We start from the raw sequence: 16,796 nt of genomic DNA on the forward strand, positions 1-16,796 counted from the left end.
CGCATATTATGCATGTTGGGTTTTCACAGGCTGATTCTGAGGCTGATTTTTAAACTAAATGTTAAAAAGTGTGACTGTGGACGAAAAAAAAAAAAAATTTAAGAAATGGGATTTAATATTCTCTACTTAAATGACATACCTGGCATTGTGATGGAGGCTTGGAAACATTTAACCTTGATGCCGGGAGACAAATCATAAAGAAAATATTACTTATATTATTATTGTTCCACATATTTAAATTAATAAATGCATTGTAAAATTTTGGCCTTGTTTTAAATAAATAAAATCATATTTGCAAATATGCTTTGGTCTTTATTAAGTGGTTATTAAACGTGAAGATTTGAAAAAATCCCTCAGAATGACTGCATTCATATGTAGAGGCACAAGAATACCACAGAGACAATTAGATAAGGTAAGTAGACTGTTACCTGCATTATCATTACGAGATCAATCACTGTGTAAAAATAAAGTATTAATATATGGTTTGTCCTTATCATATACAAGTTCCATAATGTACTTAGTTACCATGATGTACAGTAGATACAATCATATCTGCCGAAAAATGACTATTACCATTACTTACAACTACATTAACTCTTAAGGCAGTAAATTATTTTTCCTTCAATAAAATGTAATTTAATTTGCATCGGTTTGATGTTACATTCTTGATCTTAAATAGTATTCTGACCAAAAAAAAAAAAAAAAATCCAGGTCTAATTACTAGCATTTTCCAGAGTTTTTAGTTTTATCACAGGGTCTTCATCAGCAGATTGAGTTTACTCAGTTGTAATGGAGATGGAGCTGAACAGATCCATGCCAAGTGATCAAACTCCATCCAAAGAAGATGACTGTGTAAGTTGGTTGAAAGCCTGTAGAAAACTTGGTTGTCTGAAAAATTCTACTTTCATAAAAGGTAGTAAATCATAAGTAATGCATGTTGACCTTAGAGTATTTTTTTATATCTTTTCTGACTTCATTGGTGTTCTTTTGGGGTTGTTACCATTTTGGGCAGATTTGCTCACTCTACTGCCGTTAAAAATCAATGCACGGATTTAAACATGCAGAAAGTCAGTCAGCGAGCAGGAAAAAGGTGAAATGTCAAAGTCTCTGTACTGTTACAATAATAGGCATAAATAAACAAACAAACATCAGCTTGTACTAAAAGAATATAGTTTTATTAAGCATTGTAGCTAAGTTGCCTTCAAATAAACCATTCCATAGTCCATCAACATTCAATCAAACCCAACAGCAGTTCATTCTTTTACAATCCATGAGTTAGGAAGAAACTGATTAACTTACATAGAAGGTAACCTATTTAGCTCTTGCGGGGGGACTGGGGGAATACAGTACACCATTTCTCTGATCACTAATGAAAGATGAAAAGCTTAAGGAGAATTAAGTGGAAATGTTAAATGATGATTCTGGTGTAGAAGTAGTATGAGTATTAAAACAACACTAAAGTAAATCTCAAAATTGATTACTGGCTGATGGCTAAAGTCTTAATTAGAAGGTCGAGCACGTTGTTTTTAGCTACAAAAGGGTGATTTTGATCAAAGCTTTTAATGTGATTTTTTTCTTCAGATATTTGACTAATGCAGAAAACGGCAACAGAGAACAATATAGTATGAATACACTATTTCAAAGTAGCTATATAACTTATTGTTTTTTTTTAATTAGATGCAACAGAGGTCTATATCACAAAAAATTCAAGGTCAGAACAAATCTGTTACTAACAGTTAAGATCTTTTATGGGCTATCACTGACATTAGCCATTTCTGTCATTTGCAAATGGGCAAAGTACTTGTAAAGATGGAAGAAAAATGACAACATGCATAATAACTACACACCTCTTAAACTGCTAACCATGTAGAAGGTTTTTGTTGCAATGGTAATACTACAGCTCTACATTTGAAGAAATCAAGGTGAGTATCAGAATTTGACAAGATCTTTTGCGTCCAATTTCAGAGCCGTTGGCTGACAGATTGCATGGAGCTCATCTGAACTAATGGGCAGAGTTGCTTAAATATAAACCAAACCAAAAGTGATGTCAAAGGCAGACATGTTGCATTTTGCTTTTTTCTTTATACGTTTGGTTTTCATCACGCATTTACCATGACAACACAAAACTGATAACCATACTATGGCGAGTACATGGTGCCAAGTACTGGAAGAGTATCAACCTATAAGAACTAAAATATTCCCAAATCAAAGCTTCTTAAAGCTTTAATATTCTAATGAAAAGTATCATTCTCATAAACATGTAGAAACAGACTCCTTCAACTAGCAATGTGTCATATATTTTGTGTTTACTGAGAAGGATCCAAATTTCATCTCTGTTCTTTGCGAGGAAAAATGTACATTGACTGTAGGCTTTCCAAATTTCCAGATATTCCTAACCCTGCTCCATCTTTCATCCTTCACCCTCTCTAGAAAAATAGGCTTACACTTCTTTTTTTAAGATGGCGGCCTCGAGACCTTCATCTCTATGGTAGCCACTGTCTGCATTTAGTGCATTTAAGTAAGTATTAGTATTGCACATCTTGGAGTCACTGCTAAAGGCACTTTCAGGTTGGATGAGAGCCCTGCATTCCTCTTTATCGCCATTCAGCTGGTCTTGCTCTTTGTCCTCCATCCCGTTCTCTGTGGTTGAGCCATCGCACGGTACAGGAGAGGATATCTTCTCCTCTGGCCTGGGCTTCTTTTTCTCCTTCACTGCATCATGCCCAGATGTATGAGCAGGCTTATGAGCAGGCTTACTCTGGTACATAGGACAGACAGAAAGGGTGTTAAACTGACGCCAAAGACTGTTACACTGCAACACTGACTGTGAGGAGCATGTAATACAGATGTGGGCAGAAAGTCCTTGTAATAAACAAAAAGACTGAAGAGTAATATAAAAGTTATTTAACAGTAAAATAAAGGGGGCTTTAACCAGCACAAAGACCTGCTGGGAGGCTGTATAGTTCTCACATATCCCATGCTGAAATCTCATACAATGGTTGTGTACTCTGTTAATGCACTGTAATTTAAAAGTATAAAGACCAACAGCTGTATTCTGATCTTTCTGAAGCACATAAAGTGCATGGTAAAGCCTAATAACAACCGATAGGATTATTCCACATTCCTAAAAAAGGGATACTGGAGGTTGTTCTTCCAGTTTTTGAGGAATATGTATTTCACCTCAAGTACCCTGGTCCATATGTCTGTTGACTAGATGCATTAAATTTTAAATTGTAATGCATCCCTACAGGGGAGCAGGGCCTCCAGATCTGCCCTTTACTTTACTTTACTGCTTTACTCTAGAGCAATGACTATTAGTGAGACTGCCATGAAATTTGAAATGGACATTCACAATTTGCAGATGATATTTTCTAATGATTTCTGTGACTCCCTGGCATTTCCTCGACACATCCAATACCCAGATTTCTAGGAAATTTGTTTTGGATATTCCTGGTCTGTAGTGCACAAAGCCTAATGTTTTAGACAACAAGGAAAGCGCCGCCATCAGGACAGAATTTCTACTTTTACACAAGAAAATTTCAAAATCTAACTGGGAGAATGCCATTACAAACACTGATCACACATCCAAACTTGCAGAAGATGGTTCCATTCAATTTTGGACAATTCCATGAGCTTTTCACTTATTGATTAACATTGCAGCATATATGGACCACTACAATAGCACTTCACAATGACTAAGATATTACAAATGCAATTGAGATGTCTGGAATTGCTTTAAGCCCCTTTCATACGCATACTCTGTATAATTTCTAGATTAATCTGTCTGTTAAAGTGATGGTTTTCATGTCATTTAGGCATAGGTGGTCGTATATTAATGTATGCTATGTTTTATTCAGACATGGTAGGACTGCTAAAGAAAAAGTAACAATTTTCCAGAGATATTTGGCACATGGTGCACAAGAGGGAGTAGTAGTACTGGTGAATAATAACAGCCCAAAACAGTGATGGATTTTTAAATTTATTTTGCCATTGAGCCCTTAAAGGACCAGTGTAAAGGATTTAGTGGTATCTAGCTGTGAGGTTGCAGACTGCAACCAGCTGAATACCTCTCCCATCACCTCTCCCTTTCCAAGCATGAAGGAGAACCTACAGTGGCCATTCATATTGCATCCATGCAGCTGTCATGAATGAAAACTGAAAAATGTAAGGAAGTAATGCTGGTCTGATGATTGTTAGGTTGTGTCAAGTTTTTTTTTTTAAATTCCCTTTAAAATGACCTCTATATACTGACCATGACATGAGAAGAATCTCCTTTAAACAATTTAAAATCAGCTCATTCAGGGTGTTTCCTAGTTTATTAAATGGATTTGTTTGTGTATAAAGCATAATAATTGCGTAACTGCTCTTAAGAAGACGTGACAAGACTATCTGTGGGTACTGACCTTGTGCTGTTGCAGTCTTTACATTAATGTGACAATGTTGAAGTTGGCAGTGATTATGGAACTGCTATTGGGTGTGACCTTGCAGGATTAAGTTTGTGACTTTTATGTAAAAGTGAATTGCGCAGTTATTCCGACATTACACCAACATTTTAAATTGTCATCAGGTTAATATAATGAAATGCATGTCTGAAAGGGGCTTGATTTAGGATCTGTTGGAAAACCTACAACAAATACTGCTGGTATTTTGGCGTAAAGCTGAATCTGTCTGGCTATAAATTCTTTGTAAAGATGACATGCAACTAAGAAAAGGGGAAACATTTTTTAACCAAAAATTTTTTAAAAGGCATTTACTGAGAAGCTGCCACAGAAAGTGCTATTTTTAACAGTGACACTGAAACAAAAGTCAACAAACAACATATCTGGCCTGAATTTCACATTTTAAAATGAATATTTTTAGTTCTCTTACACTCACAGACAGAATGTCACGATAATGACATTTACTTACATATTAATATCAAAGGAGGACTTAAACTTTCAATATAAGTAATGGGGGACAAAATCCAAAGACCTATTCTGTCATTTTAGTATTAAATTCTCTCTCTGTGTTTCCTTGTTGAGCTGCAGTGGAAGGACAGTAACAAAAAGAGCAAATTTCATACGAAAAAGACTGTAAATTTGGAAGATACCCTCTTGATATGTCTGACTCGGACAGCTGAAGCCTTAAATTAGCTAATGTCTAGAGCAAACTTTGGAACATATTTTTGCCCAAAACGAACACTGTTGATTTTGTCCCCCATCACTTTCACTGAAAGTGTAATAGGAACTGTTCACTTAATGGCCAGTATGAACAGGAGGAATGATTACAGCCAGAAAAACCTGTTTCAGTGTTCAAATGAGCACGTGACTATCGTTAGACAGACTTGAAAAATTGTGAACCTGTCCCTCAATGTAGGAGTAAGTGTTTAACATGCACAACTTCAAACAAACTGAGGTTAAAAAATGTGTGGCAAACATGTATTGAGTTTTTCTGCTTCTGTGGTGTTTTAATGTGGAACAGATACTGAGGTAGAAAAATTCAATACATGTTTGCCTCACATTTGTTAATCTCAGTTTGTTTGAAGGTGTTTAACCTGCACAACTTCAAACAAACTGAGGTTAACAAATGTGAAGCAAACGTATTGAATTTGTCTGCTTCTGTAGCATTTTTATGTGGATCACATACTGAGGTAGATTTATTAACCCGAAAGCACAAGGAAAACTTACACTCCCAGTCTGTATGTAACTATCAGTAACGGCAAGTATTGATAATTATAAAAGGGACCAATGATTCATCACTGACTTACCAGGTATGCTCCCTGACTCTGGAAGGCTCGAGTGTGGTACCTGCCTCCTCGACCAAATGTCCTTATGACAGGGGTAGAAATCACTCCTCTCATACGCCTATAGAAGACAGAAGAAAAAAAAAAATCCACATTAATAATAATAGATACAATTGATGATCAAATACACAATACATCTTATCTTCTTTCTGTCGTTACCCTCTATTTGGTCCACCGACAGACACCACCTGGATAGGGAAGCCTCCTCTTCCTCTGCTGCGCCGAGTTCCAGCCCACTGACCAACCACAGTGCCAGCGATCTCCAGCTTCCCACCTTGTGATGAGATTCCTTGAAGTCCTCAAAAGAGGAAGCAAATGGTGTTAATCTGTGCATGTGCATCTACTGTTCTGTACGGTAACAACACCTTACTTTTTTGAATGTTCAACTGATTTACCTTAGTATCTGATCTAGGATACAGCACAAATACAAAATCTGTGACAATTATTTAGATAGGGTTTGGTTTAAGGAGGAATGTTAAAAACTTGAAATTTAAATCTAGTGCAACGGTTTATGTATGAAATAACATTTAAAATTTTAAGACCAAATACAAAACTAAACGGCCTGTTACCATTTGTGGTCAAACTCACCAGGCATACCCCTACCTCTCCCCTGAGGAGGCATCATAGGGGGTGGGGGGTAGTAGCAACTGGTGGGAGCGTAGAAAGGCATCCCGTGAGGAAGTGGAGGCGGTGGTGGGGGGAATGGAGGAGGATGAGGTGCACGAGTGAAGCTGAGACCTTCCAAGATACTCTGACGCATCTTCTCCACCTTGGCAACCAGTTCAGACTGAAGACAGAAAAATTAATCAAAACCACTGCAAAACTAACCCTTGCTACCCATTTCTACAATTAACAGTTACATTATCAACAGTGTCCAAAAGCCTAAATAATTACAATTAGGACAAATGGGTTCAGGCTACAGTGTTTCACTTTTAAAGGACAGCATGATTTATTCACACTAAGACTTGTATATTTTTTGGGGTGTCAGGATTGTCAGTCGACCTAGGTCAGCGATTCTAACTGATGCATCAACTCCTGGGGGGTGAGGGGTGTCCTCAGTATATGAATTGGTCAGGTGCTTGTGGTTAGTTAGTTAATGCTTTTTCTTATCTATATTGTTTGTTTTTATAAACACTTATTATTACTGATGTCTTTTCTTCCTTACATCTTATCACACTTAGGCACTTGTAGTCTCAGTTCAGCTGCCCCCCATCACACTCCTGTACATGACTCATGTTTTACTTAAAAACTCATGTTTTAATTTCATCTTTGTTTATCATCTGGGATGTGAAAACATCAGATTTCCACAAAGCTAGAGAAAGTAAAAGTTGGTGCCGTGGTCGTAGCTCAACTCTGACCTCATAGTGGCTCTCCTACTGGACAGCTGACAGCCTGAGCTCGTCAGAGCGGCCAACATAAAGGAGTTACACTGCACTGTTTTGTGCTGTCCAGTGTTGTGCTGCCCTTCATTTCAATCACCTCTGCTTCCATCACAGTTAGTTTTTGCAGGTCGGTCAATTATTTTTGCCTATTCTGACAAAAAATTGCTGCATAATTGGACATGGTATTTTATTTCTGACTACCATTTGTGCTTATCTGTTTGGATGCAAGTGGAAAAATTAAGTCACTCTACTGATATTGATTCAAATTTAAAAAAAAATCTTTCCAGTTAAGTCAGTGCAGTTATGAGCCTCTCAAATCTGCAGCTACAATGTTTGTAATCGATATCAGACTACTGTCAGTGTTGAAGTGTTATTTAACAAATGGTACATAAGCTCAAACTGCTGTGCTGCCACTGTAGGTGAGGTCCTGATGGACAAGGAAATGTTCCAGCATAATAATAGCACAAATTTATTTCATCAACGTATTATTTAGTTAAACCATTATTTACCTAGTGATACTTAAACTTGTTGACATGTGAAAGCTAACTACTGGTGAAAAACTTTGTTCTTAGTTCTGAGATAGAGGACATTAACAGATGCAAATTAAGGTGAAATGTCTTTTTCAGGGTTTTATGTTCCACTACTTTGATATTTGATAAATACCCCATTTCCACCTTGTATTAACACATATCTGAATAGCTATCTCGATAAGGAAAAAAAGCATATCAATGTAGGAACTAGTAAAAGAGATCATATTTCTCCAGTGTTAGCTTCTTTGCATTTGCTCCCTATAAAATCCAGAATAAAATTTAAAATCCTCTTCCTCACCTACAAAGCCCTTAATGGTCAGTGCACCATAATATCTTATAGAGCTCATAGTACCCCATTTACCCCACTAGAACACTGCGCTCGCAGAACGCAGGCCTACTTGTGGTTCCTAGAATCTCCAAAAGTAGAATGGGAGGCAGAGCCTTCAGTTATCAGGCTCCTCTAATGTGGAACCATCTTCCAGTTTGGGTCTGGGAGTCAGACACCCTCTCCATGTTTAAGATTAGGTTTAAAATCTTCCTTTTAGATAAAGCTTATAGTTAGGGCTGGCTCAGGCTTGTCTTGAACCACATCCTAGTCATGCTGCTATTGGCCTAGACTGCCAGGGAAATTCCCATGATGCACTGAGATCCTCTCTCCTCCCCTTCATCTACACGCATTCATATGGCATCAGTGCTCGTTACTAACTTGACTTCTTCTCTCTCCCTTAGTTTTGTGCTTTCTCGTCTCTCTCCCCTCTCTTCCTGTCGCTTTCTGCAGGTATTTCTGCCTCTGGAGCTGCAGAGTCTGGATCTGTGACTGCAAACCACCTACTGCCCCCATGATCCTGCTCAACACCCACTGCTTCAAATATTATGACAATCATTTCTACTATTATATTTAGTTTTATTAGTATTATTATTCAGCCTATTATTATAATTATTAGTTTTATTATTAGTCTCATTATTATTATACATCTTTATGTGGTACCTGTATTGTGCTATGCCCCCCCAGCCGGTCAAGGCAGACAGCCACCCACCATGAGCCGGGTTCTGTTAAAGGTTTCTACATGTTAAAAGGGAGTTTTTCCTTGCTGCTGTCACCAAGTACTTGCTCATGAGGGAATGTTGGGTCCCTGTAAATATAACTATAAAGATTACAATCTAGACCTGCTCTATATGAAAAGTGCCTTGAGATAACCCTCTGTTATGATTTAGCGCAATATAAATAAAATTGAATTGAATTGAATAGATTTGAATTAAAAAAAAAAACACATTGCATTTGGATCAGCCAGACCACATCTGGAGGATCTCAGATTCTCATGTTAAATTAAAGCTGCAAGCATTGTTGATCGGGCCCTCGCACCATCGTGCACCTCGGGGCTGCTGGCAGGATGCCGGTTGACAAAGCTGTGCACTTTTGCGACCACTGTGAGACTGTGCGAACAAGTAAGATGTTATTTCCTGCATGGAGTGCATGGCAGTGGTCATGACCTTTCTGTGTCCAGAATGTGGCACTAGAGAACCTGCACCAAACATGCATTATGTTGTTGTATATCGAGCGTACACGAGATCAGGAAACTTTTATGTAGATAAAATGATGATTGACACACAAGGCTTACTTCCTTTTGCCAGTAGATGGTGCTATTACTCTGATTCAATATTCGTCTTTTCACGTCTTCAGGCCGGAACCCTTATCAAACCTGACATCTGATGATGTGGATTCGAGTTACAACAGTTTCTGCTTTCATTTGAAATCATAAAAATTTTCCACACCAATAGGGAATCGCCGTTCAATGAAAGCTCAAAATCATCACAATAAAGCAGCATCAAGGTCATAAATCTTTTCTGACCACATTTGAGGTGGATGTGGTCAAGCCGCTAGGATTACATCAAAGTATAAAATATAGAATTTCCTGTTGCCAATAGGTTGTACTATAACTGAATATTGGTATGTAGATGTCTTCAGGCCGGGACTCTAATCAAACATAAAGTTTGGGGTAGATTGGACAATATATATGTGAGTTACAACAACTTCTTCTTTCATGGTGAAACATTGAAATTCGCCATGCCACCACGGACACAACGTTCAATGACAACTCAAAAACTTTGCAATTTAGCACGGTGAAGGTCTTTAGATTAGACTGACCACATATGATGTCAATCCGATTAATTCTCTAGGGGGGGTTTGGTAAGGTACAAGGCCTGTAAATGGCAAAAACTGCGCCAAAGCTACATAGTAAATTCAAAATGGCTGTCCCATGTTGGGTTTAGCTTATTGCACCAATGACTTTTTTTTTTTGATATTTGGATGTTACATTTGCCTACCAGATTTTGTACATCTAGGTGAAACGCATTGCGAGGGCCAACTTTGTTGAAATTTTGTAGGGGTTGCTATCGAGCCATTATGCCACACCCAATCTTGACACCCATATCAGATATAAATTTCCACTACATCTGACACGTGTACAGGGTTTTGTGAGTTTTTGAGAATCCCTGTCCCCTCAAAGATAACTTTGTGTTTCATGGTGAAATATCAAGATTTGCCATGCTGCTAGTAAAACACCGTACGATGAAAAGACACAATGTTCACAATAAGCATTATCAAGCTTTCAAGGATTTTCTGACCACGTTTGAGGTGGATGCGGTCAACGGGCTAGGATGAGTACATCACAGTATAAAATGTAATTTCCTTTTGCCAGTAGGCGGCGCCATGACTATATCTGAATATTGGCATGTAGATATCTTCAGGTCGGGACTCTTATCAAACGTGAAGTTTGGGGTAGATTGGACAATGTATATTTGAATGTATATTTGAGTTGAATTTCCTCTTTCATGGCAAAACATCGAAATTCACCATGACAGGACGTTCAATGCCAACTCAAAAGCTTTGCAATTTAGCATGGTGAAGGTCTTTAGATTAGACTGACCACATATGATGTCAATCTGATTCATTCTGTAGGGGAAGTTTGTTAAAGTAAAAGGCCTGTAAATGGCAAAAACTGCACCAAAGCTACAAAGTAAATTCAAAATGGCTGGTCCCTGTTGGGTTTAGCTCAGTGCACAAACATCACCAAAGAGGCAATAGAATGTGCAGGTAAAAGACTACTATGGAAGGCTAAGTACCCCGCTTTGGAGTGTGGCCGTTCAAAACAAGTATAAACACTTTTGCTTTTAGATGAGGTTGGACAGCATGTTGTACAAACTAGTTTGAATTACATCGTGGCCTTTAGTTAGAGCATGTTTTGCTGACTTGTGGGAGGTGTGGATCAAGCTACCTGACCATCACAGAGGTCAATGAGCTGGGCCTTCTCCCTGTTGGCCCTGATGAGTTTACTCTGAAGCAGTTTGCCATCAAAGTACATCCATGGACAGCAGTGCTCCCAGGGAATAGGCTGTCCGCACGCGTCATTGGCAAACAAAGCCATGTCCACTCCGTTCATGAACAGAGCGGCCAATTGGACTCCTCGATGGTCCAGGTTGTCGATCTGTGGAAAAGAAACATCCACACTTTTATACATGTCCAAATGAAAAGAAAAGACAGTTTGTTCTTCTAACAGCCCCACTGAGCATTCAGATTAATGAAGTGTGAAGCAAAGCACAGAGCAAGCGTAAGCAGCCCATTCACTCCCAGCTGCCAGAATACAGCAGTGGACAACCTAATCCAGCCAACACAAAAAGCCAGCAGACACAACCTACATGTTCTGACACAGCAGAGAGCTGACAGAGCTACACACAGACAGACCACAAGGACCAAAGTGCACAGCTCATGTGGATGGTTTACATTGACAAAAGCCAAATGAGAACACACCTCCAGCTTCTTAACAACTCATTGTGAGACATGGAGTTGATAAACCATCCACACATGACATGAGAATGCCTCAAAGCTCTACAAATACATCTTTTAGTGCAAAGCTATGGCTTCACGAACAGCATGCTTGTACAAAACAGGGTTTTACACAAGTATGTTGCTTTATCTGCAGAATATGAGGAGTACCTGGAGAAACAAAACAACATGAAATCTAACAGGAGAAGTCAGCCAATTCTCTCATGAATCTGTGGCTTTCAGAGCAGTTGAGTACATACAAAGCACTAGAGCGATTGATAGCCGGGCATTCATGACTTGTGCGTGTTTCTCGGACACTCCTCATATAATAAACACTACAAAATCACCTTCAGTTCCTGCAGTTGGTCAGGCTCATAAAGTTTAGGAGAAAGTGCTTGGGCTAGGAAAGCGTCAAGTTCGTTACGACGCAAAATTCTTACTCCTGGCCAATGTAACATAAACCTGAAGCAAAACACAGAAGGTTAACAGTGTTACAATTACCAGGAACTGATCAGTCCTGTCTTAACAAATCCTTACTCCCTTTCAATTTACTTCACACTGGACTCCCCCATCACTGAAATCTGCATACTGTATCTGTGTGCAAAGCAAATTTGTTCTGGATTTTAGCAGTCTTCTCACCGCAACACACAACAGAGCACCAAGAGGGGTGTGGGGATGTTGGCAGGGTTCAGCATGGCAGGAGTGTCTGAGCGCAAGCAGGCCAGGAATGCCCTCATCCTGCGGTTCTTGTCCTCCACGGCCTTCCCCAACCACAGCTTCTTCAGATTGGGACAGGTCCACTCCCTAAATGGCAGAGCCTCCACCAGCTCTGGAGTGTGGGGAGACTTGCCTTTGTAGGCGGCCCACTCTTTGACCATGACATGTGTATCTGGGGGAGAAAAAAAAAAGATTTAAAGAAATCATATTTTGTATTTATCAAACTTCTTAGAATCACTCCTAGGAATAGAGCTTAAAAATGACCAAGGATTAAAAAGCAATCAGTCCTATCTCAGAGTAGGATGAGAGCTCATCAGTGACTCTCCTACAGGGCAGGAGAGGTAGAAGCAGAGCTAGATGGGTAAATTGGCCCAGCTATTCTACCAGCAGATATTAGCTTACTGCAGATAAATAGGTGTTGGTGCACAGTGGCTTCAGAAAGCATTGAGTAGATCCCTTCACTTTTTGTACACTTGTGTTGTATATTTAACTTTAAATGGATAAAATTGTAATTTTTGGCCATCAATTTACACTAAATAACCCATTTTAAATGAAAAAGTGAAAACATGTTTTAGACATTTTTGCAAATTTATTACAAATCAGCAAACTGAATGGATTGGACGTAGTTTTGAAAGACACACACCTATGTATACAATTTCCAACAATTCACACTGTGCGGTAAAACAAAAACCAATCCATAAAGTCCAAGGAACTCTCTGTACACCTTGGCAATAAAATTTTGTGACAAGACATAGATCTGGGCAAGGGTATAAAACAATTTCTAAGGCATGTTCCCAGGAGCACAGTGGCCTGAATAACTGTGAAGTTTTGGACCACCAGGACTCTTCCAAGAGTTGACCATCCTGCTAAACTGAGTGACTGGGCAAGAAGGGCCCTGGTCAGGGAGGTGACCGAGAACCCAATGGTCACTCTGACAGAGCTTCACACATCCTCTGCAAAGATGGGAGAACCTGCCAGAAGGACAACCATCTCAGCAGCACTCCATCAATCAGGCCTTTATGGCAGAGTGGCAAGGTGGACACTACTCTTAGGCAAAGGGTATATGACAGCCTGGTTTTAAAGGACTCTGAAAACATCAGGAAAAAAGATTAAATCCTCTGATGAAAACTGAAAACAAAAACTGAACCCTTTAGGCATAACTCCAAGCACTATATGTTCTACTGTTCATCACCTGGCTTCTGTCATCCCTACGGTGAAGCACGGTGTTGGCAGCATTATGCCATTGGGGCTGCTTTTTAGCAGCACGAACAGGGAGACTGGTGAGAATTGAGGGAAGAATGAATGCTGCCAAATACAGAGAGGAGCTAGAAGAAAAATAAATTGCGCACAACCTGTGACTGGGGTGACAGTTCACCTTTCGGCACAACAATGACCTGAAGCATACAGCCAAGACAATGCTGGAGTGGCTTCGGGACAAGTCTCTCAGTCAAAACCCAGACTTAAACCCCATAGAACATCTAGGTAGAGACCTGAACATGGCAGCACAGACACTTCCCATCCAACCCGACAGAGCTTCAAAGGATCTGCCAGGAAGAATGGGATAAACTGCACCAATTCCTGGTCTGCAAAGCTTTTATAGACTTACCCAAGAAGACTCGAAGCTGTAATTGCTGGGCTTCTACAAAGTGCTGAAGGGTCTGAATCTTTTGTAAACCAGAATGGCACTCAGTAGAGCACATAACTCCACTAAGACCAATGTCAAACAACATAGACCAGATTTCAGAGAAAAAAATTCAAATTCATAGTAAATGATCCAGATGTGCCCCTAAATTTGATTGGTTGCTCACTGGCCCATGCGCCATCCCTCTACCAAGTTCGGTGCAAATAAGTTCAGTATCCTGCTGACAAATAAAGCAACAAAACAACAAACAGAGAGAGGTGAAAATATAACCTTCTTGGCAGAGGTAATGAAAGATTACAGTTTTTGATTTTTAGTAAATTTAAAAAAAATTCTGAACACATTTTCACTTTGTCATTACAGGTTATTAGGTTTAGATTAATGAGCAAAAATAGAAATTTTATCAATTTAAAATTAAATCTACAACACAATAAAGTGTGCAAAAGTTGAAGGGGTTTGAATACTTTCTGACGTCACTGTCAGGACTCACATTCAGGGAGGCAGTTCTTCCTCATGGCAAGTCTCTCAGCCTTCTTCCTGGCCTCTGCCAGGCTGAAAAGCACTCCGTAAACATACTGACGGATAGGCCGAAACAGCTGCACTGCTGTAGGCAGATCTTTATTAGCTTCATCTTCAATGGTGACAGATAGTTTAATTTCTCCCTGCAAAGACACACAGCTAAATGCTACACAATGACACAAACAACTCACTGTGGATACTTCAGATTCCACCCACAAATATGGTGTATGTGTATGGTGTTTTGACTAGACATGTGAATTCTTATGCTTTCTAGGGATTTACAATTTTTTTGTTACATTTTTATGCACACTAATAATTTCAACCAAAACATCAGAATTAGTCAACATGACCCAGACCCCCTGACCTTGGTGAGAACATGGTAGATGTAAGGGTACATAAGGCCCTTCTTGTGTCTGTGCTCGGCCACCCGCAGGACCTCGGGAGCCACGTCAGGGAGAGGTGGGATGGTTATGTCCATGTGGTTCCTAGTGGGCATGGAGAGCAGAGAGGGGATCTGGGAATTCAGGCTGTGGAGACCTGCAGCGTGCAACCTTGGGCTCACAGGAGATGTAATACAGAGGTCAGCCTGAGGACAAATGAGTCATGAATATCACTTTAGTTATCTGGTGAGATTTCTCATTAGGTCCTATGTGTGGTATTCCTGATGTTGAACTCACTTTTGTTTGGGCTCCCAGTTGTCCTTCTGATTTGTTTTCAGACTGAGGAGTATGTCCATTTTTCTCCCATCCTCCCTTATGGTCACTAACATGACAAAAAATGCATACATAAGAATCATACAGCAGTGAAAAGATAAACATTTGAATATTTGGCTGGCAATGTACCATAACTGAAAATGACCCTGGTGTGTACATACAGGAAAATAAAAATGATCAGTGTCATTTGTTTGCAGAAACACGCAACTGCCATTTGACAGTCTTTGAGAGTAGGCCATTTTCTGATTTATTTGATTCAGTTGTACTGCTTGACTTAAGACTTAAGTGGACTGTCTTTAGCTGTACTAGGCAGGTTTTTGACTATTTGGGCCAAAATCCTGTACACAACAAGCAGGGAAATTCAAAATTAAGAGAAAGTCTCCTAAAAAGAAGTGAGCAAGCACTTTTTCAAGAAAATGTTGGACTCACAACCCCACCAAACTATGAGCAGTAGATCTAGGGCAGCAACTATTATCTTCATTATTGATTAATCTGCCAATTACTTTCTTGATCGATCTTTTGGTTGATAAAATCTCAGAGCATAGTCGACAATGCCATCACAATCTTCTGTATTTGCGAATGCCATTAGTTTTGCAGGTATTGTAAACCATAGTACTGGTTAAACTGAAATGTTGACCTGATGAAAAGTCCGGAGATCATCAATTCATCCTGAGGTGACATGAATGTCTGTACCAAATGCCATAGCAATCCATCCAACTGTTGTAGAGATATTCTCCCACTTCGCCGTTGTCTTCACTGTCAGGTAGCATGGCTTATAAATCTCCAAACTACAAAAGCCCGTTACATCTGCCTGAGGTTGATGGGAGGATACTCCCTTCTACGTTAATCCCAAATGCATTTCACTGTGAGTCATTATGGGGCTACTAGACAGGACCAAAAGTGTTGCAACACAGTTCTGGAGAGGGATTCTTGTTGCCGAGTATAAACACATTTTGTAACAAATGTACTTGAGTCCCAGATCTTCTGTACTGTTGTCTGCAGGTGTCATGGTTTTAATTCCCACTAACAGCTACTCACTCTTCTATACCAACCAAACTTGATTTCAACCTTTCTGCTGACACATAAGGCACAGACACAATAACATTAGATCCCATGTACTGCTAAATGTCAAAAGGTCTGTGATCATAACCATTAGTTTAATTGTAGTACAAGGGGCTTTCTCATCCTGTTATAGAGACCAAATTAATGATTTATGTGATTTAATTTTCTAGAACAGATCAAAGAAACTGTGCATGTTATCCAAAGATCTGTATTTAAAGAGACACCAAATAAAACCAAAGATCTCTAAGTATGTGATGACAGAGACCAAATACTGAACAGTAAATTAGAGTATTTTTGTTTTTTAGTGCATAGATACAGCCCTGCAGTGCAATCACTGTGGGCAACAAAACTATTTTTCCAAATATAAGCTAAAGACATTTGCTGCAAGAAGTGCCTGTTACCTCACAACCACTTAACAAGTTAAAATCTCCTGTCAAAAATCATCATCTCGCGTCAATAAACTGTAACAATTTACTAACTTGTTCTTGTAATAGCAAGGATAATATGTTGTCGCTGTTAAGGTTGGTGATTACAAATATGATGAAAGTTCTGAAATGAACCAGATTATGTGGACAGAAAGCATGTTAAAAGATTGGTCCTCACTGCTGACCAAATTGCCCCTGTACTTC

General features: G+C 39.3%; 1 protein-coding gene across 3 annotated transcripts in view; it reads right to left on the reverse strand.

Moving 5' to 3' along the window:
* Positions 1–1,153: 1,153 nt before the first annotated feature.
* LOC120807330 (constitutive coactivator of PPAR-gamma-like protein 1) overlaps positions 1,154–16,796 on the reverse strand; it is a 33,025-nt gene continuing 17,382 nt past the window's right edge. Inside the window, exons 8-17 of one of the 3 annotated variants that reach the window (XM_040159151.1) lie at positions 15,070–15,154; positions 14,757–14,978; positions 14,364–14,535; positions 12,157–12,406; positions 11,865–11,979; positions 10,970–11,179; positions 6,371–6,569; positions 5,942–6,071; positions 5,747–5,843; positions 1,154–2,758 (exon numbers count right to left, since the gene is read on the reverse strand). In XM_040159151.1, coding sequence (XP_040015085.1) covers positions 2,441–2,758; positions 5,747–5,843; positions 5,942–6,071; positions 6,371–6,569; positions 10,970–11,179; positions 11,865–11,979; positions 12,157–12,406; positions 14,364–14,535; positions 14,757–14,978; positions 15,070–15,154 — 1,798 coding nt within the window. In that variant the 3' untranslated portion in view covers positions 1,154–2,440. Of the gene's footprint in view, positions 2,759–5,746; positions 5,844–5,941; positions 6,081–6,370; positions 6,570–10,969; positions 11,180–11,864; positions 11,980–12,156; positions 12,407–14,363; positions 14,536–14,756; positions 14,979–15,069; positions 15,155–16,796 lie in introns of those variants that run through there. The other 2 variants (XM_040159150.1, XM_040159152.1) reach the window with 2 other exon arrangements.

The sequence above is a fragment of the Xiphias gladius genome, chromosome 21, assembly GCF_016859285.1.
Source record: "Xiphias gladius isolate SHS-SW01 ecotype Sanya breed wild chromosome 21, ASM1685928v1, whole genome shotgun sequence".
NCBI lineage: Eukaryota > Metazoa > Chordata > Actinopteri > Istiophoriformes > Xiphiidae > Xiphias > Xiphias gladius.